We start from the raw sequence: 23,710 nt of genomic DNA on the forward strand, positions 1-23,710 counted from the left end.
CTTCTTGGGTGGGGAATTTTCTTCATTACTTTGCAGAGTTCATGTAAACTGATGGATGGCTCAGTATCAATAAAGCTAACAGTATCCAAACAGCTCAGCCAGTGCCAGTACTGAAATACTATAAGTCTTCATAATATTGTATCCAGTACTATTGGCGACACCCGTGAGGGCAACTAAAGAAGAAGTTAAAAGTGCCATTTTGGAAGCCCGTCGGGCTACTTCAAAGTATGCAATGAAGCGTCAGTTGCCGCGCGAGATCATCATCGATTTTTCATCTAAGAGGATCCGGGACACTATCCTATATAATTCATACAATGCGGATTTGGACTTCTTGGGCAACAAAATTAAGATGTTGAAAGACGTCCCATTTCTAGTCCGGAAAAGACATTTTAAGTATAAAAAGTTCGCAGCTCTTCTGAGAGAACGTGGAATAAAGTACAAATGGTTATTTCCGGAAGGAATCTGGTTCACCCATAAAGATCAAGCCTTTAAGATATTATCAGAAGATCAACTAAGGGATTTTGAGGACAGGAACCCAGAATTCCAGTGCACCAAGCAAGACGAAAAGGAGAAGTCTGAGGGGGAGGGGGAGGAAACAAGCACTGCGGTTGCAGTTGCGCAGAGAGAACTCCGTCCGGGACCCAGGAGGGGAAGAAAAATTTAACTTGAAATTAAATTGTAATTTGCATTTAGTAAGGTCAACCACTCCATCAATATAATATAAAGCTTTAACTTTTGAATAATGGCAGTATGAAGGGAAAACAGAAATGTAGTGTTTAGTGTTTAGTGTTTGTAGGGTACCTTCCCCTTTTTTCCACCCCTCCCTCCCTCTCTCTTTTTTCTCTCCTCTTTCCTATCCCTTGTGTTATTGTAGTCTTTTGTAGTTACTGTTCTGTAGGGTATGTATGTATGTAGTAGTTGTATGTTAGATATTGAAAATAAAAAATTATATAAAAAAAATAATATTGTATCCAGTTAAGATGGTAATGTAGACTACTGAATGCAAGCCTCTTTAACTTGAACTGAAAATATAACCCACACCCACACACAATATTTATTTTTCTCCTATGTTTTCCAGTGGTGATGCACGTTTTCTTCTCGACTAATATTTCTTGGACTGGTTTCACAGATGTTCATATTGTTTCAATCTCCAGAAGTCCAAGGGGCAGTGCTACTGGGTTTAGTTTTTTTCAGATGAGATAACAGTAGAGATTTACTATACCTTTGCAATAATTTGTTCACAAATATAAAAGCAGGACATGTTGGGAGCAAGTTGGTTCCTTCAGCAGGCAGCACAGCAGCTAATGCTACTTTAGGTCCCCAAAGATAGCTCTGCTCCAAGGATGCTTCAGCATCAGCCAGACCACAGCTCTCTGTCTTTGCCGACCTGCCCCCTCCCTCCCTCCCTCCACCTCACTAGCCAGAGGGTTTCATGGAAATCTTCCCAAACTTCAAGGCTGGACAGAAAAATGCTCATCTTTCAAGAAACATTCATTCTGTTGTTGTTAAATCTTTCTCTCATTAAACCATAGGCAAAAATTTAATTATAGATCATAGTTGTCGAAATTGCCCATACACTCAACAATGTAAATAATAGGTCAGTTAAATTAAGGCAGAAATGCTGTGTTCACTTTCAAGTATGTCTGCATCAGACTGAGATGCCCTACTTAGGTTTTACTGCTATGTCATGTTTAAGCAGTCGTTCCCGTTCATTGGAATACTGTTGAAAATCTAGGCCTTGACCCCCTCATTTGTGAAAACATTGACAATAGTTGAAAATATTAGAATCAAAAGCAGTCCATTGTGAATGGCCCACTTTTCTAATAGAATTGTTTTTTAACTCATACCAGAGATGTGACATCTACCACCTTGACTGTATTGCACAGTGATGGGGGGGGGCAGCAATAGGGTTTTCCACATACTCTTGCAGGGACCAACTTTCTCCACAAAATCACCCAGTTTATTTAAATATTAGGGACAGGCTAATGCAGTTACCATTTTTGACCATGTAAAATTGTAGAATAAGGTCTACTCCAATCATTTTTGTTCTACCTGGATATTTAAGAATGCCTTGTGATGATTCTACTATGATTAGTAACTATTATGGGAGAAATAAGTATGGGTCAGATCCCATGCTTATTTTCAGCTGGCAGAAGACGTTTCTGCTGGAGAAGGAGAAGAGAGTGCATTTCATTGATTCCACCTTAACAATGAAGACTCCACATTGTGCCTGCAGTCTCTTGAACATTTTAGGAACACTGGGGAGTTAGAGGAGGGTGGCAAAGCTCCTCGCAGTTTTTTGGATCCAACCCTAAAACTGCCATCTTTTGTACGTTTAGCAAATAAACCTTGGTGATCTTGGTGATACTGACCTCTGAACAGGATCAGGCTGTATAGCTTCTCCCACTGAACTGACCTGTTTTATATCCATAGCAGCTGCCAACAGAATGATCTGAAAAGCAAGTGAGATATGATTAGTTGTATATGTTTGTATTTTCAGCTTCTTCTCTTTTTAACTTCAGGCGTTGGGGCAGCTCGTGCAGGGAACCTTACCTTCATGGTTGGGGGAGTGGAGCAAGAGTTTGATGCTGCCAAGGAGCTACTCACGTGTATGGGTTCCAATGTTGTCTACTGTGGAGAAGTTGGAACTGGACAGGTACTGTTTGGGTTGTCATTCCACTTCAGCATTTTTCCTCTTATTTTCAAACAATGTGAAGGCTTAGATGAGGACTCACCCCTGGCCCATGGTAACTTTCTTATTTACACTAAGATTCCTACTTAACATGGTTGTTAGAGGAAGAGTCTGGGGACATTTGCATGGATCAGCTGGTGGATCATAGTGTGTGATTTTCCTAGCTAAAGACCTGTATCATTAGATGCATGGACTGAGGCAGAGTGAGTGGGTAAGCAAAGTACTAAAGAGAAAGTGCAAGCTTTAGAGCCTCTTGTGCTAGCACAAGGGATTTTTACCAGTTTCCCACTCTAGTTGTAATCCCCTGAACCATATCCCGTGCTGGAGACAGCCAGGTGCCACAGTAAGAAGGAGGTGGGAAAGTTCCATTGAACAAAAGGAACGTATCTGTTATCCAACCCACAGTGAATACATGGAAATCATAAGTGTGGTGCAAAACATAAATATGCACCTAACACATTCTCAGTCTATTTCATGGGTCTGATGAAGAATGCTTATGCCTTTGAAATGCTGCAGTAAATTTTACTGCTTTGGAATTCTTTGCTGGAGTCAGCTGACAGTTCCAGTCTATGGTTTACTTAATATGGCATAAAGTGCAATCCTAAGAAAAGTTACTCCAGTTTAAGCCCATTGATTTCAGTGGGTTTAGGCTGGAGTAACACTATTTGGGATTACACTGATAATCTTCTAATATGGTTAGTAGTATTAACAAGAAGCAGGCAATTACCATGCCATTTATCTTGGGTGTGTGTGTGTGTGTGTGCAAAGTAACCATTATTAGAGGTGGGCACGAACAGCAATACGAACAAAAAAAAGCCACAAATAGCCTGATCAGCTGTTCACGAGCAAGCTGTTTGTGAGGTCCCGTTCCCGACGAACATGTGTTCATTCCAAACCCTGTTTGCGGTGTTCATCAGCCATTCATCAAGCCAGACAGTCTGGCACCTTTCAATCAATTCCCTTGGCAACAGTAGGCACGGACTTTCTGAACTCTGTCTGAACTCCTGTTGCTCTGGAAACCCCAATCTAAGCCCAGGGGCACTTCACCCCGGACTCAGCTGCTTGTCAGGGAAACCCTGACATGGGCTGATTGCAGCCTGCCGGGGTTTAAATTTCCCTCTCCCTGCTGCTGCGCAGCACAGGAAGAGGGACATTTAAATCCCCCACTCAGCTGCTTGTCAGGGAAACCCCTGCACAGCAGCAGGGAGAGGGGCACTTCACCCCCGACTCAGCCGCTTGTCAGGGGTTTCCTGACAAAGTCTTTCCCCTCCCTCCAGCCGGCTGGAAGGAGGGAGACTTTGAAGGGAAGGAGGTTCCCCACGCCGTTTGTAAACAGCATGGGGAATCTTCTTCCCTTCAGAGTCTCCCCCTCCCTCGAGCCAGCTGGAAGGAGGGAGACTTTGAAGGAAAGGAGGTTCCCCACACTGTTTGCAAACGGCGCAGGGAACTTTCTTCCCTTCCAAGTCTCCCCCCTCCCTCCCACGAACAACCAACCACGAGCATGTTCATAAACAGGGTCATGTTCATGGTTGTTCATGATTCCCTGTTCGTGGATGGCAACGAACAATGAACATCGTGTTCGGGTTTTTTTCCTGATCGTGCCCACCTCTAGCTATTATATCGGAAGTACACCAAACGAAAATGTTGTTTTGTAGTGCTTAACCTTTGTCATGGTGCATGGGAACTTGTTGCTGTTTGCCCTAAGGAGTGGCTGTTGAACATATCCATTCACAATGTCACTCGGTTCTGATTTTGTTACTTATCAGGGCAATGGAGAAATTCATTAGGCATTTTATTTATTTTCAGGCTGCAAAAATCTGCAATAACATGCTCTTAGCTATCAGTATGATTGGAACTGCTGAGACTATGAATCTTGGAATCAGGTTTGTTACATTTTATGGGATCCCTTTTTATATATTAGCAGTTTCTATGTATTTTTCTGGCTGACTCTTCTATGGAAAAAGAATGATGTTTCAAAGATGTAGATTAACAGCTGTCTGCTGCAAAAGTGTGCTATTTCATTATTACAATGCTACAAAAAGCCTCGCTTGTTTAATCTAGTGTAGGATTTCAGGGAGCCTGGGACATTTTTTACAAAGGCCATAAAATAAAACTGTACTTTGTGTGTGTTAGATTAGTGGCTCCCTTTTTTTATTTCCAAATGAAACATGTAGTGGAGAAAGAATATCACGTGCAACAGCTTGAAAATATAAAGGGGTGTGTATACAGAATTATGTCATCGAATTCTCTTGTATTTAGCCACCTTTGTTCTGTGACTTATAGGGCAATCCTTAACCCATTGGTGTCAATGGACTTCTGCTTAGGATAGCACTGTTGTTATCCTGCAGTTAGAAGTCCAAGATGTAGGAGTTCCCTCCTCTGTTCTCTAATTCAGCCATGGTTATGAAAGCTGTAGTAGATGTTTAATAAAAGTTTCATCAGTTTACTGGATTTGCAAACCTATGTAAACAACAATATCAGCACCCATCCTGTAGCTTCTTATGCTGCTATGTTGGTAGTGCCTTGGCAATACAGCTGCATAGGCCCTCTCATGCTCTCCGGTTTGCTTTCTCTGATACGTAATGCATACAGTGTGCGATGCATACAAAGGCTTTCCCAGTTAGCTATTCCAAAACCATTGATCCCAAAAGATTTAGTGTGAAAGGCATTTGAGAAGCTTCCCAGAGTTTATCCAGACAAGCTCAGGGATTGCACAGCTTTCTTCCCCCTTCCCAGCCCCAGAGCATCTTTGGGATAGCCCACTGCTTTGTGAACTGTTACAAATCATCCATTGAGGCCTTTTGCATAGGTCTTTTCAGCTGTGAATAATGTGCAAGATGAAGCTAAAAATAGACTTAATAGCATATTCTACTCATGTGCAGAATCTTGTTTTACATTGAGATAATTTAGCGCCTTTGAAAAGAAGTGCATTTGTGGGGTAAATTTAGCATTTGATACTTGTAATTCACAGTTCTATTGCAATTTGGGATGGAGAGATTTGAGAGACGAAGGGGCGACTCAGTGACAAGGAATGGAGTCTTCATATTAGCACACCTTAATGTTTGTAGAGTTCTGTCTTTTGAAATATGACATAAATGGCCTGTGCTAAAACTGTACCCAGGGCCCATCTACTTCTTTCTTTACAGAAAATCTACCCTATTTTTAATGACAAAGTCCAATATATCCCTATAAATATAGAGGGGTTTGGGCTGATAGAACACATTGTATTTCATTGGCCAACTTTGCCTATTTTGCTCTGTTTAAGCCAAGTCCTAAAATATGTGCTTACAATTTTTTTTAGTCTTTTGCATAGCACAATAGCTAAAATGAGGTTAACAAATAGTGTCTTGAACTTATGCTCAGGAAATGTAATGTATAGTTCACTCTCTTCAGGAAAGTGAAAAATTGTAGAAAAAGCTATGATCATGGGATGTAGAATTTTTTAATTTTATTGACAAGTTTATATCCTTCCTTTCTACTGAACAAAACCAGCTCTCAAGATGGCTAACAATGAATCAATAACACAATGAAACCACCAATAAAACAGAAACTGAAAGGAAAAAATAAAAACACAGACTAAAACACAGCAGCCTTAAGCAAAATAAGTCAACAGTAAAGCAATTCATAGCAGCACCCAGCAGAGAAAACAGACAACAATATAGTAAGAGCTAAGAAGCAGCAATAAAGCTAAATAAGGATAAAGGATAAAAACTGTCCAAGGCCTTATGAAACAGGGCAGGTTTCAGCAGCTTCTGAGACACCAGAAGCATGGGATATGGCAAGCTTCTCGAAGTAGAAAGTTCCATTCACTGGGGACCATCACTGAATGCTCTGCTTCACTTGTCAACCAGCCTAGCCCTCCTCAATAACAGCACACAAACAGGGTACCAGATTACAATTTCAAATTACAGGTAGGTTGTTACGGGATTGAGGCATACCCTGGTCCCAAGCCATTCAGGGCTTCAAAAGTTAACACCAGCATTTTTAATTGAACTTGGCAAAGAAAATATTCTGCAGTGTTAACAGTCTAGGATTTGACATCTTTTGTCTTTCCAGTGTGTCTTTTTATCTTCAATGCAAAACAAATAATCATCCTTTTTTTATAACCATGCACTCCAGAGTTTCTGAGTTCGTCTTCCATTTGTTGAGAACAGTCATCTTAGTCTTGCAACTACAGAGTGTACAGTGGCTTGCCAGTATGTACTATGACTACCAAGGACTCAACATACCCATTTTTATGTCTTTGAACAATAAAAATTAGGTTTATCAGCCACCTGGTAGACCACAGTGCATGTGTGTAGCTGTGAGCCATGAGCATGTCAGACACAAACTAACAGCATTTTTAAAAATGTGAACATTAGCAATCGTTGTAAGTATTTTAATATTTTTAGGAGCTAAACTAGTGTTCAAATTCTTTGCTAGACTCCCTGGTTAAGGTTGGCAAATCCTGCTGTAAGGTTGCATCTTTTATATATTGCTGTGTTATTATGTAGGCAATAGATATTTACTTTAACTTTTCAATATTTAGTAATTTTGCTCCCAGTTAGTGTTTGCTTTATTTTTTCATTGTGTGGCAGGTAATGATTTTTACTCTCATTGTTAACCTGTTCACTAAAAGCTGCACACTATATTTGTGAGTCTTGATCCTGAAGAATAAATTGTTGTTTTGATATGTATATATAATGAAATATATAACTGTATGTAAACCTGTGTTTTCACGCAAACACAAGTGCATCTAAAAGACCCGATAATACATTTTCATTTCCTCTTGATTATCATATCAAGATACAGTTGTTTTATTGAATTGACCTTGTCTCAGATGTTAGAACTATCTTGACCTATTAAGTTGTCATGTTGTAATTGAGATAAAAGAGGAATTTGCTTTGCATCAGTGCTAATTGGTTTATCAATATCTTGTACCATTTACATTTTAAAATTGAGCATCTGTAAGATAGGAGAGCATATCTTTAACAGGCCATAATAAAACCCATAAGGTTTTACACTATGGTTGTAATTGAGAGTTGTAAAGGTGTATCATAGTCATTTTTAAGTCATGGTTTGCTTAATGAAAAATCAATCGCATATGACTTCATTGTGTTTGGCTCAAGCAGAAAGTCATATTTTCTGTATTTTTTTTTAAAGTCAGCTAGCCTGGGGTGCAGAAATACCTGGCCCCATGGTTGGCAATACCTGCAACCATAATTGGCATTTGCAGCCAACGTAACATGCAAGTATTGCTGGCTTACTACAGTCCCAGTTAACTTTTTTTTTTAACTGCGATGTGAATTTGGACTGTGTTAAAGCCCAATAGCCTTGATTAAGGCCAGGTTAGGGGTGTCACGTGCGATGCAGGCTTTACTCCCTATCACTGGTAAAGCAGCATTATCTCCAATCTAAATTATGTACCACTCATGAACTTTTTCCCAGCAGCAGCAGCTCCTGTTGCCAGACGGAATAAAGGCAGAGGTATGAAAGTGAAATCTTTAATAATAACATAACAATAGCATTTGATTTATATACCGCCCTTCAGGACAACTTAACGCCCACTCAGAGCAGTTTACAAAGTATGTTATTATTATCCCCACAACAATCAACCTGTGAGGTGGGTGGGGCTGAGAGATCTCTAGAAGAGCTGTGACTTACTCAAGGTCACCCACCTGGCTTCAAGTGGAGGAGTGGGGAATCAAACCTGGTTCTCCAGATTAGAGTCTCGCCACTCTTAACCACTACACCAAACTGGCTCTCAGTTTGCTTACTGCGTTCTGTCAGTTTTGTTCCAAGTTAATGGATATTGTCACTTCTAACTCAGCCTTTTTCATGAACAGACTGGAGTTTTCTTTTTGGGAAATGCTAGGTGCCATCTATCTTTTGTTTTCATCAAATACTCATCTTGATAATAATCCAGATACAGATGCGGTTGGTTCCCATCATTGGTCTCAAAAGGAAGAAGTTGGCTTTTGAAATCTGTGCCATGGGCAACATTGGAAAAGCTCAGGTTGCGCTCCCTAGTAGTCAGTTGCTGGATTTTGGCCAACATCCTTGAGAACTATTAGCAGGGCTTATTAACAGCTTGCACAAGGCAGGTCATGTTTTTGCATGGCTACTAAGTCATGGCGTCATTCTGTCATCTGCTCCAACTAGTCATGTATATTCAGAAATAGCAACACTGTGTTGTGTGGACAAAACTGCACCAACAGCTGTAGAAGTTGGACAAGAGCTGTTAGCAATTCATCTTGCTCTTTATGAGTTGCTCTGTCTGTTGATGAAAGTTGGACATTGCTACATAAAAAAAATCCCTGAAGAGTTATGAATTTTCCAATGCTTGTTTCTTGGCCCAAAAAAGGACTACAGGAGAATGGCGAGTTTCAGTGGGAACTGGAATGAAGGCGTACATATAACTGAATATATGCATCACCCACTTTGTCTGCCTGCTTTCATATGGAAAAACACATTCATAATGCTTTCACCATACAATAAATGTGTTTTCCTACATAGAGATCACTTTCATGCCAGAATGATGTTTTGGGTAGGTTCCAAAAGGAGGAAAATAACATCTAGTTTTCTTATGTGGAAAGGCAACTTTGGTTCCAACCTAATGTGTGAACTGGATTGTGAAGGATTGGCTTCCTGCCAAGGTATCAGATATTGGCACAGCCATTCTCAAGATGTAAAATGCTTGAGCTTGTGGGTGAAAAAGTGATCTGGGAGGGATGACTTGAGTATCCTGCAGCATTTACACAGGTGTAAGAACTTTGGTCCACTATGCATGACTTCTGTGGTTCCCCCTCTGCTTTGATTGATAGAAATGCACCCTGAAATCCTGTTCCTGGGGTTCCCAAGAAGGGTTTGTGGGAAATCTCAGGCTGCCACAGATGGAAGAAGCTGTAAAAATCATGATCCATGGACAGAAGTCTTTGCACCCACAGAAAGACTGCAGTAGGTCCAAGCCTCTATTTTCAGTTTTCTTTGTTTTATTTAAGACTCAATTATCCTTGTCACCATTACTACTAGTAGTAGCCCAAAATGGTGGTTTTATGTTGAAACACTGGCCCGAATCCTACCACTCTACTATGTAAATTTTGAAGTCTTCCTCCAACTCAAGCAGTTCTTCCATAGGAAGAAGAGCCACTTCAGCTGGAGGAAGACTCCTTAAGCAGTCTGCAGCCCCTCAGAACTCTCTTATTTGGCTGTGTTCAGATGTTGCAGTAATCTTCAGACTCCGGCTCACCATGACGAATGTGATTTGTCACATCCACAGGCTCCTCTTGCTTCTCCCTGATCTTGCCCTCCCTAAGCAGAGCATGAAAACACCCATTGCCCATGATACCAAAATGCCAGTGCCTGGGCAACTTTGTTTGGTTCCCAGCACTACCACTCTAGCCTGGTTTCTAAGATGCCGGTTTACAGGGCTTTTTTTCTGAGAAAAGAGGTGGTGGAACTCAGTGGCTTGCCCTAGGAGAAAATGGTCACATGGCTGGGGGGCCTGCCCCCTAATCTCCAGACCGAGGGGAGTTTAGATTGCCCTCCGCGCTGCTGAACAGTGTGGAGGGCAATCTAAACTCCCCTCTGTCCGGAGACCAGGGGGTGGGGCCCCCAGCCATGTGATCATTTTCAAGAGTTTCCAGAACTCCGTTCCCCCGTGTTCCAGCTGAAAAAAAGCCCTGCCGGTTTAGAATATTCAGGAGCAGCGCCATTCCAGAAACAGGAATAAGTAAACTATGCATACCATCTTCCGTTTGTGTTTACAAATGAATCTGAATTTAGAATTTAATTTTCTTCTGATGCATGGAAATCTCTGTAGTCTTAAATTTTTGCTGTAACTGTTCTTTGCTAACAAAATAGAGTAGTTTAGTTTCTTGGGCATTCATGCACACACATACCTGCAAGCAATCACTCGTATGCACTCTTCAAGAGCCACTAAAAATGAATGCTTCTGCTATCAATTTCTTCTGGGTTGACAAGTGTGGTTTTTTAAGTGACAGAATTGTTTCCTAATAAAATACATACAGCATTTACAATTTATAGAGCTTTTTTGAGGTGAAAAAATTGTATCAAGTATGAATTCCCTTGTAGTAAATTCTTCCCACAAGCATACATTATCATGATGTGCCTGCATTGATACTCATTTATGTCATAGCCATGTTTAATTAAAGCATGATGCATTTTTATTAATTTTTCTGATTTTTTTGTTAAATTCTTTATTTTAAAAGGGAGTAACAAATTTATTTATGACCAGAATATGGGTTTGGTACATAATGTGTAACTGGCTTCACAATCAGATGATCAGATTTATGGAAAATGAAGTGGGAAAGAAAAAGATATAATTGACAACCTAAAAATGTATAAATAACAGCTAAGATCTTATTCCCTGCTTCTCCATCTTTGCCAAAAGCAGTGGGGGTGCACAAGGGGTATGTGCAAGGGTGAGAATATCTAGAAGCAACCACTCCTGGGATACTGCTGTGATCAGGAGGCTCCTTGGTGTGGCAAGGTGGGGAGAGCTCACTAAGGACATGGGAAGCTGCCAATAGAGAAGGAAGCTGAAAATTGCCTCTGTGGAAACAGAACACGGATTGTGCAATATCCAAACTATTGTATTTAAACATGCAGAAAAATTTATTTGCCTGCTTCTGTTATGGTCTTTATTCTACTTTGAAGAAAATGATGCAATCTATTTCAATTCCTTTAAAAGCCCATAGACCTGGATAGTCCAGGTGAACCTGATCTCGTCAGTTCTCAGAAGCTAAGCAGGGTTGGCCTTGGTTAGTAATTGGATGGGGGACCTCCAGCAAAGACCAAGGTTGCAGAGGCAGGCAAGGGCAAGCCACCTCTGTTAGTCTCTTGCTATCAAAACCCTGCCAGCGGTCGACATAAGTCAACTATGACTTGAGGGCACTCTCTACCACTACAAAAGCCTATAGAGAGCTGCAGAAGTGTATAGAAGAGCCATATTAACACAGTGAGTTGGATCATTAGATGACGGAGGGGGGATTTTTTGCCAATTCCCTCCTTCCTCAAGAGACCTTCACCTCCTCCTGCCATGCTGCTTCTGGGGGTCCCTCATATCCCAGTGGCAGCATCTCTGGAGGCATTTTGGGGTGGAGTGGGGGGAGGAGAGAGAAAAGACGTGTGGGATGCAAGACAGTGTGGTATATTTATGTTTGCCATGCTGTGTTCCCCACTGGAGATCCAAAACAGCTTATACAATAGAAAAATACAATTTAAATAAAAAAAAACAAGAAGCAAAATATGCTACATCCTGTTCTTATCTTGGATCTGCTGGCTTTGCTGATTTAGAGCCACAAGCAACAAGCCATGGACTAAAAATCCAGATCTCTTTGGCTTTTGCCTTTCAGCTCACATTTCTTGTCACACTCATGCGCAATATGAAACAAATAATGAACAGAAGCTGATCTCTAGCTATCTTAGAGATCCCCCGCAACCTTCTACAACCTTCCTTCCCTGCTACGTTTCAGGTGAGCTTTGTAAATTCATGAATTGCACTTCAGCATGATGCCAGAATGAAGCTGTGACAAGAAGGGCAGAGGTGAGACCACTTATGTGGACAGACATCCCCCCACACACACACTCACCTCTCAGGATCTTTCACTAATAACTTTATTTAAACTTTGCCACTGGAGTCCAGGAATCTCAAGTAAAGTCTCACAGGATAGGCTCAGAGAAACTCTGCAGTTGTTATTTATAGTCTGCCTTTGTCACTGAGATGCCTTTGTCACACTGCAAGTGAATACAATATGACCAAGAGCTAGGACATTCACTGAGTATAATACCATATGATCAACAGTTAGGACTTCCAGTGAAAACAGAACACAATAGGGTATGGTAGCATAAAATTTAAAAACTAGCATAAAGCAGAGCACAGAGATGAAACCTTTCTGAATTAAAGGGTAAATAAATAACACAACATTTTAGTAATGTGGAACTACCCGGTAGAAATATATCTAAATCAGCAGACAGTACCCAATAGCCTAGTCAATAGTCCCCATCTCTTATCAAAGTATCTCTTTGAGCTATTTTTTATGACACAGCCTTATAATCTTTTTTGTTGTTGTTAATAATTTTATTGGATGGGTCAATACAATCAAATTAAAATACATGTACAATTCATTTAATTTCCCACAGCTATATTTCCCCACCCCTCCCCTCCCCCTTTTCCATGTTGACTTCCAACAGCACTCCAACCCCCCATTATTATTATCACATTATTTCTATACTATAGTTGTTCTTGTCTTGTTATTGGTAAAGATCTTAACTACATCTTATCTTACTTAATATCTTTAAAACCCTTCAAAAGACCATAATTGTCCCTTAACATCCCATCTCTTTTCCATATATTTTTTTAGCCTTATAATCTTGAGTAGAAAAGCCTTCCTGAATAATTCAGTTTGTGGAAAGCCAGAATGGGAGCTTTCCTGACCTCAGGCAGGCCAGTCCATAAAGTGGGAACTAATACAGAGAAAGCACACATACATGCAGCTGTTGATTTAATCAATGTGCAGGGTGGTATGAGCAGAAGGCCCTGTACAGAGGATGTAGCCATTATGGACCTTTTGATTGTTTGGTGCTGAAAGACTTTATACGTTTGTGGTGGAGTTGTTAACTGCCCCCGAAGAGGTTTTAACGAAACATTAGGAACCTTGCCGGCCCTGAATGTCGAGTGGCCGGGGTACGTCCTCTGGGCGTTTCGGTCTGCAATCAACCACCTAAAAAGAAGCAAATGGAACAAGGAAGAGAGAAAAGATTAATGAAATTATTTTGATCAGAGAACTGAGTTACTTCTCTGCTTACTTGGACTTTCTTGCACCTTTTGAATTTGTAGATCTTCTGGTACCTTTTGAATATATAGTAGCCTGTTCTTTTCACTCTAGATTAGTATTGGCCATATAAGACACAAAATGGTTAACTGTTTTTTGACTGTGGCATTTATGGCAATTACCTTACTTGTTCATTGTATTCACTTATATGTAATATATTGCTGTTGCTTGGTCTATTGTTTTTGCCTTCATTTCTGGTTCACTTCTGTTGGTGTTGTATTGCATTATTGAAGGCTCCTCCATTTTTTGATTCAGCACACATGAATGCCACTTTCACGGGAGCTTCCTTTGAGTGATTACATCTGCAAGTGAGTCAGGAGGGCAGAGAGCCAATTCAGCTCTGTTTTTGCTGTGAGAACAAGTACTTTAGGCTACTTTGACTTGCCAGTTTGAATTTCTTTAAAGTGTGAGAAAGTGTCCAAGATCTGCAATTCAATGAATGGATGTGGGGGAAACTGGGATACTTTCAGCAATTGAGAAGGAACTGATATGGAATACGTGAATGTATTCACGCGGAGCAAGTTAAAGTGGGGCTGTGCAAGCGAGTACATGAGGTTCACTTCAGTGTCCCTAGGTAAGCTGTCTTGTGTAGAGAGGCCATAAGCTGAGAGAAAGCCTTTTTGCTGCTGCTTTTACTTAAAAGCAGGGCTGGCTCCAGTATAACCCTGACGCTTTTCATGGAGTCAGCCAGGGTCAACGGGACCCCATTTTGTCCCTGAGACATCTTCCCTCCCCACAGTAGCCTAGTTTGGGGGTGGGGGTCCTTATCAATATGTCAACTTTGGGGTGCAAAAATCAGGCTATTCAACTTAGCTTGAAGTAAAAGGCCTTACAAATTCTTAATGCTGGATGCAGAAAGAATCACGGGAATGTTGCCACTTGAAATTTACTAACCTTCCTTTATAGCCTGGATAATTTGCTACCGTTACTATTTTAGATTATTAGTTGAGGAGCACAGTGTTTGTAGACCTGTTGGTGCATTGTACTGTTTGATCTGCAAGAAAAAAGGCTATGGCTTGTTGTCTTTCTGGCTTGTCCCTAGCCGCCAGTTCCATCACAACTTTGGATGTCTATACAAATCCTCACCCATTAGGACCAAACTTTTAAAGTGTTTCTCAGAGTATCACTATATGTAGATGTCAAAAGCAGCACAATGGAGCCACCCATAAACAAGTGAGGGGCCTGTGTATTTTCAGTTTCCCACGTAGCAAAGTGCACCCTGCTTTAAACTTTGTAGTTTAAAGCAGGGAGGGGGGAGAGAATCCTAAAAAGCTAGTGTGAAAATGTTCCAGGTGTGTGACAGTTAAAGAAAGAGAAACCAGCATCCTCAAGCCCATGAAAAGCTTAGGGAATCATGGAGGAAGAGATTTTGAGGGTGGAGAGGATTTCCAGATCTTCACAGGTTTCCAGATTGTCACTGTATCTAATAGTAAGTTGGCTGGCCCTTGTGTGCAAGATGAAAGTCACATGATGAAACCTCCTAGAGACAAGATGGGGCTGTACTTATTTGGAGGATTCCCCAGCTATGTAAAAATGACTTGTTAATTTAAACAAAAGAAAAATGGGGAAAATCTCTTTTAAGAGCCTGATAAAGTCTGAAGATGGTTCCGTACCAAATGTAGCACAATTGCCATCATTCATAAAATGATAGTTCTGGGTGCCACTGTCACCAGCCCAGTGTTCTCCTATTCCTTCCCATTTACCATCCCAATTTGATTTGTTGTGACATTTTTGCTTTTGAGTGGAATAGCCATACAATTTCTATGCTATGTGTACAACCTTTGCATTTCTGTTTCACTACCTTTTGGCACATGTAGTTTGAGGAACACAGTGTTTGTAGACCTGTTGGTGCATTGTACTATTTGGTCTGCAAGAAAAAAGTCTATGGCTTGTTGTCTTCTAGCTTGAAAGCATGTTATGAAATCATAGTTCTCGTAGTCAACCTATGAATAGTTTCTAATTACAAAAATGTTTTAAATTTGGTGAAGTCACACCATTCCTCATAGGAAATTGGCACCATTTCTATTTCTGCCAGTAAGTGATACTCCTGTGTGTTATATGTTATGCGAAGAATATCAGGCAAGGTGTGTTCTGGTGTCACAAGGAGATTCTGGATGTCCATGACACTTGGAGAGAGAAGAAAATTAAGCAGTCACCTCAGTATGGACTCCTTTCATTGTATCTCTATAGAAATGCTTGCCCCTGGGGTTGTACAAGGACTGATATGGAGTTTCTCATCACATCACAGATAAGGTGCTGCATTTAGAGTACAACAGCTGCAAATATATAACCTTGTAGAAGGGTGGTGGAATCTGTGATAATGCCTTGTCATTTTGATGGGGAGGGAAAGCAGAGGAGAATGGGAAAGTTGTGATATGCTGCCATGATTTAATAGTGCTGATTGGCTCAAACTGGAAAGACAAGGGAGGCATGCCTCTGCAAGGATCAGTGAACAGAAAGGAAGGTAGATTTATGATGATAATATAACAAAACTCCCTCCCTGGATGGGAAAGTATGTGAAATGCATCATTTCAATGGCCCAATATCCACCATCATGTGGATCCTCCATAGTAATTCTACATGCAGCTAATGCTGGAACAGCAGCAGTTTGTTTGTCGACAATGGCCCCAGTGTGGAACCACCCTAAATATCTATTAATAAAAGAATAGGATGTTGAGAGCAGCTGAGCATCCGTTAAAAAGAAGGGTGGGAGGAGAAACCCAGTCCTGAATGCTTAGAGAGGCAGATGCTAGGGGGAATTTCCAAATTGTCATCCCTCACCCTGTGACCCCCTGCAGGCCCTCAACTTGTATCTAGCTAATTCCAACAGTAACAGCAATGTTCCTTATACTATATCATGCTTTTATGAAGAAGAAAGTGGTATTGTTGGAGAAGTTGTAAAAGCAAGCTAAATTTCAAATTTAGAGGGCTAAAGCTGTCTCATAAGAACATAAGAATTGTCCTGCTGGATTAAAACAGTGGTCCACACAGTGGACAGCCACTTAGTCTAGAGGGCCAATTATAGGGCATAGAGGCCAAAGCCTTCTCCTGACGTTGTCTCCCGGCTCTGGTGTTCGGAGGTTTACTGCCTTGGCATATGGAGGTTCCATTTAGTGCCCATGGCTAGTAGCCACTGATAGACTGATCTGCCTTGAAGCTGTGTAATCCCCTGTTAAAGCTGTTTATGCTTGCGGTCATCACAACATCCTCTGGCAGCAAATTTCACCTTTCAATCACTTGTGTAAAGAATTTCCTTTTCTCCATCCTGAATCTATTGCCCATCAGCTTCATTGGATGCCCTCTGGCTCTAATATTTTGGGGGAGAGAGAAAAAGTTCTCTCTGTCTACTCTCCCTATCCTATGTATAATTGTATAAACCACCACCACCCTTTAGTCATCTAGTTTCTAAACTGAAAAGTCCCAGACTCTTCAGCCTTCCTCATAGGAAAGGTGCTCCAACCCCTAATAATCTTGGTTGCCCTCTCCTGTACTTTTTCCAGCATTGCAATGTACTTTTTGAGATACGGTGACCAGAACTGCACACAGTATTCCAAACGAGGCTGCACCATATATCTATACAGGGGCATTATAATATTGATTTTTATTTTGAATTCCTTTCCTAATAATACTCAATTTTTTTCATTGCTGCGGTACACTGGGTTGACACTTTCATTGAACTATCTGCTATGACCCCAAGGTCTCTTTCCCTCTTGATCTCAGTAAGTTCAGACTCCGTTAGCATATACATTAGCATTAGGATTTTTTTTGTTCCACTGTTTATCACCTTACACTTGCATATATTGAACTTTGTTTGTCACATTGTTACCCACTCATCAAATTTGTGGAGATCCTTCTAGAGCTCGTCAAAGTTGGCCTTGGTTTTCACCACCCTGAATAATTTTGTGTCATCTGCAAACTTGGATGCTACACTGCTCACTCCCAATTCTAGATCATTCAAGGACAAATTAAATAGCATTGGTCCCAATAACAGTCCTTGTGGGACCTCATCACTCAATTCTCTCTATTGCAAGAACTGTTCATTTATTCCTGCTTTTTCATATCTGTCACTTAACCAATTTTTAATCCATAAGAGGACCCATCCTCTTATCCCATGACAGATAAGTTTGCCCAGGAGTCTTTGATGACGTAACATCAAAAGCCTTTGAAAGTCCAAGTATATACCAGGTCACTGCTGTGTACGTGCTTGTTCACTTTCTCAAAAAACTCCAAAAGGATGGTGAGGCAAAACTTCCCTTTGTAGAAGCTATGATTTTCCTCCAGCAGGCTTTCCCTCCTCTGTGCCTAATAATTCTATCTTTGATTACAGCAAGATTTGAGTCTGGTGGCACTTTAGAGACTAACAAGATTTTTAGGGTACAAGTTTTCGAGAGTCAAAGCTTCATTCTTCAGACTCTCGAAAACTTATACCCTAAGAATCTTGTTGGTCTCTAAGGTGCCATTGGGCTCAAATCCTACTGTTCTACTGCAGACCAACACCACTCTCCAGATGAAATTATCTTGGATTACAGTTTCTACTAATTTGCCTGGGACGTACTTTAGGCTAACTGGCCTGTAATTTCCTGGTTCTCTTCTGGACCCCTTTTGAAAAAACAGGTATAATAGGTGCAGTGGCTGATTTTAGTGATAAATTACTAGATTAAGAAGCTAAAACTCATAGTATATGAAAATGTGTCTGTCTGCAATGAAACCTTTTAGGTATTTTGGGTACTTAAATAATAATGCAAATTTTTGCTTTAATCAAATGGTGTTAGGATTGGCTAGTTGGACTTCTCAGGTAATTTATAATCTGAGGATCAAATTATGTTGAAGCAAACATTCCATTGCTGGAGATCGTGATGACATTCTTACCAGCAAATTCTATTATGCTACCAGCTTGATTCTGAGTAGACCGTCCTCTGAGACCTCTGCAGCTGTTTGCTGAAAGCCATGAGAGGGCTAAAGCCAGATTCTAAATCTGAGAGATCTCAAAACCCAAGACCCTTTAAGATTTCAGTTATTTCAGTCATGAATTTGGTACCATTTGATTCCAAGCCAACACCTGAAGAAGATCTACCATTATAAACTTCAAATTTAGCTAGTCAGAAGTTAATTAAAGTTTTAAACAGCATTGTAAACTTCCTTATCAAGGCTGGTTTTGTACTTCCTGACTCCTCATTACCTTATGAAGACTTTAAGGGTTTTGCATGAATTATGTGCCACAGTTATTGATGAGGAGCAACACAAACAGTGTTTATTGGTGCTTTTTCTCCCTGTTTTCCATCTCTCCTCCCCCCAATGTGGAACACCTTGGCAATTGTAAATGCATGCGCACACATGCACATTCTCTTGCCATGTCCGGTGGCAAGTTATTATGGGGACTGACAGACTGTCATCGTTTTGATAGCTTGAGCAGTATATCTCTTGAACAGCAATAGAGCTCTTATGCAGAAAGTATCATATGTTCAGAGCCAATTTACAGGGAAACAGCAATAACATTTTATCATGGTTGAGAGCCCAGTAGCTGCTTCCTATTAAACTTGCCCTTTCAGATACCTGTCTTGGATTAATTTGTTGATTTCAAATGGAAACTCAGTCTTCTCCACTGAAGCATGACTTTCTAGGATAGACTCTTACTGAATGACAATTACTGTATATTCTACCCGCTTTCAGACCATTACAAGCTTTGGGCACAGTGGAAGACAGAGGACTTCTTCAGTAACTGATTTTAATACATGTCTAATTTTAGCTGTCAGTTATCTACGCACCAGTAGATGAATCCTCAGGAAGATGAAATGCAAAACACCTCTAACTTGCTCTTTTTAATGATATACTTGCTGCAAGGGATAAAACTGGAAGGATGGGGGGAGTCTCTAGTCTCTTGAAGAAAGCTGCCTAGTGTGTAAGAGCAAATAATTTTGAAAATTGTACTACTTTCACATATTCTTTCAAAATCAAGATCTGAAAATTAATTGAGTTGCCTACAATATCTTTGATTGAAGTATATTTTATGTTGCAGATGTTTCATGAGAATATTATGTTGGTAGTTGTTAAGGTTTGGGCTGCAATTAGGTAATAAGGGGAACTTTATTTTTGTCCAGTTTTGTTCTGTAGAATAAGCATTGCTGGAAGTTATCGGAAACATCCAACGTGGAGTATAGTTGACAGAAGTTCTGCTCTGGAGGATGGTCTATAACTTCTCCAGATACTAAGTTTGGTAATAAGAGGTGTGAAATCTCAAGGGTACTCTTTATGACTTTTCAGTGTACCTCTAAAACATTCCCATATGTGGTTCATCAAATAATCAACTATGGCTGATTTTCTTAGTGACTCACTTGAAAAACAAACCAAAAAAAGTGCATTTTTTGTTTTAAAACTCAAATGTTTTTCCATTGAAAAGACAAAAAGGTGACTTCCATTCAATAGTGGCTCAGTCTTAAGATTGGAGGATAGCCTTGAAAGTGCAAGTTCGGTAAGTTAGGTATTTTCCAAAAATTAAGTATCATGAAAGATTGGAAAAGAATAATTGAGCATCAGACCAGAGACGACAGGGTTATAGTGTAAAAGAGATACTCACTGCTGAGTGCCACTGACACTGGGTCCTGAAATTTATTCTTCCTGAAATTCTTCCCTTTTTGTGTATTTACATAGCATGCTAGGTACATTAATACATACTGCACTGCTTGCTACAGCAAGGAAAATACTGCTTCTATATTGACCCAGTAAGTCTTAAAACTAGAGTCTTTTATTAACAGTGCAATCCTAAGCAGAATTACTCCAGTCTGAGCCCAATAGGCTTAGACTGGAGTAACTCTGCTTAGGATTGCATTGTAAATGTTGCTTCCATGAGAAATTCTTCCCAGAAAGCAAAAAAACACTCTAAATTCCACTTATAAAAATATTCTGTGCTCTTATTTTTCCTCATTAGTATGTTGTATTATGACTACAATAAATGTGGATCCTTTGGTTTTCTAAGTCTTATTTTCTCATCCCTTGTCATGCAAATATTTGTGCAGCAGAGTTTAATAGTTTTAAATGTGAAACCAACTTTTAAAAGCAGCTGCTTCTGATTACAGTCACCAGTATAATTGTTATAAAATGGCACTTTGCAGCTTGTTAGCAACAACCGCAGGATCATACCAGCTACAAAAGCCTATATAGTATTAAAATATTTTTGCTACTTTCCCCCCTTCTTTTACAGTCTACCCTCAACTGAACAGTGGTTTTCTGCCATCCACTCACTGGTGGCAATAGAACAAATGATGTTTCTGCTTCGACAAGCTTTGTTTTATCAGGATCAGTAACCTTCTCAGCAATTGACCCAGAACTATCATGCATGTCTCTGAATAGAGAGAGAGCATATGTCACAGTGCTCTGCAGACTTTCCACTTGAGCAAAAGAATATTAAAAAGATTTAATACCAAAAAAGTTTGCAGTCGTAAATGTTCTGAAGGAGAAGATGCATTAAGATTAGTATTCCTTTTGTGGAGCTTGCCTCCAACCTTTTGATTTGAAAATATGTTTTTTCTGTATTAAAATGGTTCCACCAATTTCCAAGGCTATTTGAATTTTAAAACTGCGTGTTAAGAAGCGCTAAAAGAACATACACACCTATTCTGAAGATCTTTTACTTTCCATGCAAATTGCTACATGAAAGTAGAAACACAAAAAGTGTTACAAGGATTGATGACCTTTAATTTAATGACAACTCTTCCTCGTTCTCCTCACCCCAATATCCATGCTGTGGATCATTTTTCAAGCCTTAAAATAAAGGTAGAGAAGTGACAACATATAAAAATAAGTCACCCATGACGAGTACATTTTGACACGAACACTTCTCTTCTTTGACCTTTGACAGGTTAGGTCTTGACCCAAAGCTACTGGCCAAAATTCTAAATATGAGTTCAGGTCGTTGTTGGTCAAGCGATACTTACAACCCTGTGCCGGGAGTAATGGAAGGCGTACCTTCGGCTAACAGTTACCAAGGTGGCTTTGGAACAACACTGATGGCCAAGGTACGTATATTCATATATTATTATCAATGTTGCTTACTTTGATAGACAGAATAAATGAGCAGTGTGTTCTATAATATTTTCCTCCTAGGCTGTTCTAACAGTACATCAGACTTTTGGTGTACAGAATTTTCTTCTTACTGGGAAGAAAACATGGAATTAGTTAGTAATACTGTCACTTACATGCATAGATATTTAGATTGCAGCTATTCCCCATCCTGAAGGCTTAATAACAGTACATTGAATATGTTCCATAAAAACATCAATTACAGATACAATAAAATATGTAAAATATAAATGTGGTTAGCTATTTTTTTACTGAAACTGGGATGGAAATTAAAGAAACAAAAGTTAACTAATATATCAGAATCTCAGCTGGCAGTCCACAAGAGCAGTTTTAAAAAGCTCTCTCTTCGTATTCAGCTTGCTGGGTCTCCTCACCTCTTTCATTTGAACCATTATTCTGAGGATTCATCATGATACTACTGTTCAGGAATCCTTTTGCTGCACTTCTCCTCAGGGCTTTTTTCTGGGAAAAGAGGTGGTGGAACTCAGTGGGTTGCCAGCACAGGGGGCAACTCTTGGCGAGAGGTGGTGCCCCTGGTACCACATGTGCACACAAAGTGCACACATGCTCCTAGGGCCAATGACGTCACTTTGGGTCAGCTGGAACAAGGGAGGAGTTTTTAAAAGTTTAAATTGCCCTCAGTGAAAATGGTCTCATGGCTGGTGACCCCGCCCCCGGATCTCCAGACAGATAGGAGTTTAGATTGCCCTCCGCGCTGCTGGAGCGGTGTGGAGGGCAATCTAAACTCCCCTCTTTCTGGAGATCAGGGTCGGGGCCACCAGCCATGTGACCATTTTCAAGAGGTTCCGGAACTCCTTTCCACCGTGTTCCTGCTGAAAAAAAGCCCTGCTTCTCCTATTTCTGAACCATAAGCATTTTATGGAATAAACTGAGTAGACATGTATGTAATCTCAGCCCTGCTGCAATTACCTGGGTCTCACAGAATTTGTCAGCCCGTTGCGGGAGATGGTTATCCAAAGTTATAAGTACAGGCTCTGAGCCATCCTTGGATGAAAATCTGAGGGCAGGTAGATTGACCAGATAAAGAGCCTCCCCTCCCCAAGGATGGCTAGACAAGGAATGTCTTTAGTCAGGGGTGGGGGGAGAGTTCATACCAACGTTGTTCCTAAATGAGGGCTAAAAAGTCACAGATTTGAAGTTGTCTATCCCTTTGCCCTCCTTCAGTGAAATATTGATTATCTGAGCCAGTTTTTCCAGACCACCTCCCACTAGACAAGATGGGCATGAGTTCATCTGGTGATTGGCTATCTTCGTACCCTAAACAATGAGCTGTGTTTTTAAGGGGACCAAATGGAACCAAATAAACAAATGTACAATGAATATCACAGCTCTGCTAAATATTGTTACCTGAATCATCATACTTGTAAATCTTCTTTCCTGAATTATATCTACATATGGTATATGTGTGATAGATATGTAATAAAAATACACACGTTCTCTCACAAAGTGGGTCAAAGTGTCTTTCAGTCTATATTTTTGCCATATCTTGAGTAGAAGGAACAGTTGCAGGGAAAAAACAAACCAGAACAAATGTCATTCTGTCAGAGGCCCAGTTCCTGAAGAGATTAAGAATACTCCCTAGACACATACACTATTTCTAGTGCACTTCAAGGTCTTTGGAGGCCTGTTTTTGTTTGATCTTTCCTTAAGAACAATACTGGCAAGATAAGTGGTCTAAACTGGGGCCTAAACAGAGCCCCAAAAGCTTGTTTTCAAGTGGAAAGGAGTGTGTTAACAATGTTTACCTACATAATACATGTTAGCTTTATTAAGAAGGTTATATGAATATAAAATCTTTTCTTTTCCAAATGCTGGCAAATGTGCTGTTTTTAGAAAATCCACCATTGTGTAGAATGATATAACATCAAGTCCAAAACTAGACTTCATTTTTCTGAAAGATAGTAGAGCATACAAGAATGGTGAAAGTTAGATATTACAACTGCCCACACAAATATCTCCTGAATGAAAGCCATATTTCCAAACAAGGTAAGGGGACTAAAACTTTTGAAGTATCCTTAGGAAACAGGCAGGATTTTCATGAGACTAAACTGGATTGTGTTAGAAAGAATCTTCATTGAACTTTGTA

General features: G+C 40.2%; 1 protein-coding gene across 2 annotated transcripts in view; it reads left to right on the forward strand.

Moving 5' to 3' along the window:
• The window catches only part of HIBADH (3-hydroxyisobutyrate dehydrogenase), a 90,945-nt gene that overhangs the window by 66,159 nt on the left and 1,076 nt on the right, over positions 1 to 23,710 (forward strand). For both annotated transcript variants that reach the window (XM_054990745.1, XM_054990746.1), the window contains 3 exons: positions 2,523 to 2,656; positions 4,499 to 4,575; positions 21,383 to 21,539. In XM_054990745.1, coding sequence (XP_054846720.1) covers positions 2,523 to 2,656; positions 4,499 to 4,575; positions 21,383 to 21,539 — 368 coding nt within the window. The remainder of the gene's footprint in view (positions 1 to 2,522; positions 2,657 to 4,498; positions 4,576 to 21,382; positions 21,540 to 23,710) is intronic.

Source organism: Eublepharis macularius, chromosome 11, assembly GCF_028583425.1.
Source record: "Eublepharis macularius isolate TG4126 chromosome 11, MPM_Emac_v1.0, whole genome shotgun sequence".
NCBI classification, from domain to species: domain Eukaryota; kingdom Metazoa; phylum Chordata; class Lepidosauria; order Squamata; family Eublepharidae; genus Eublepharis; species Eublepharis macularius.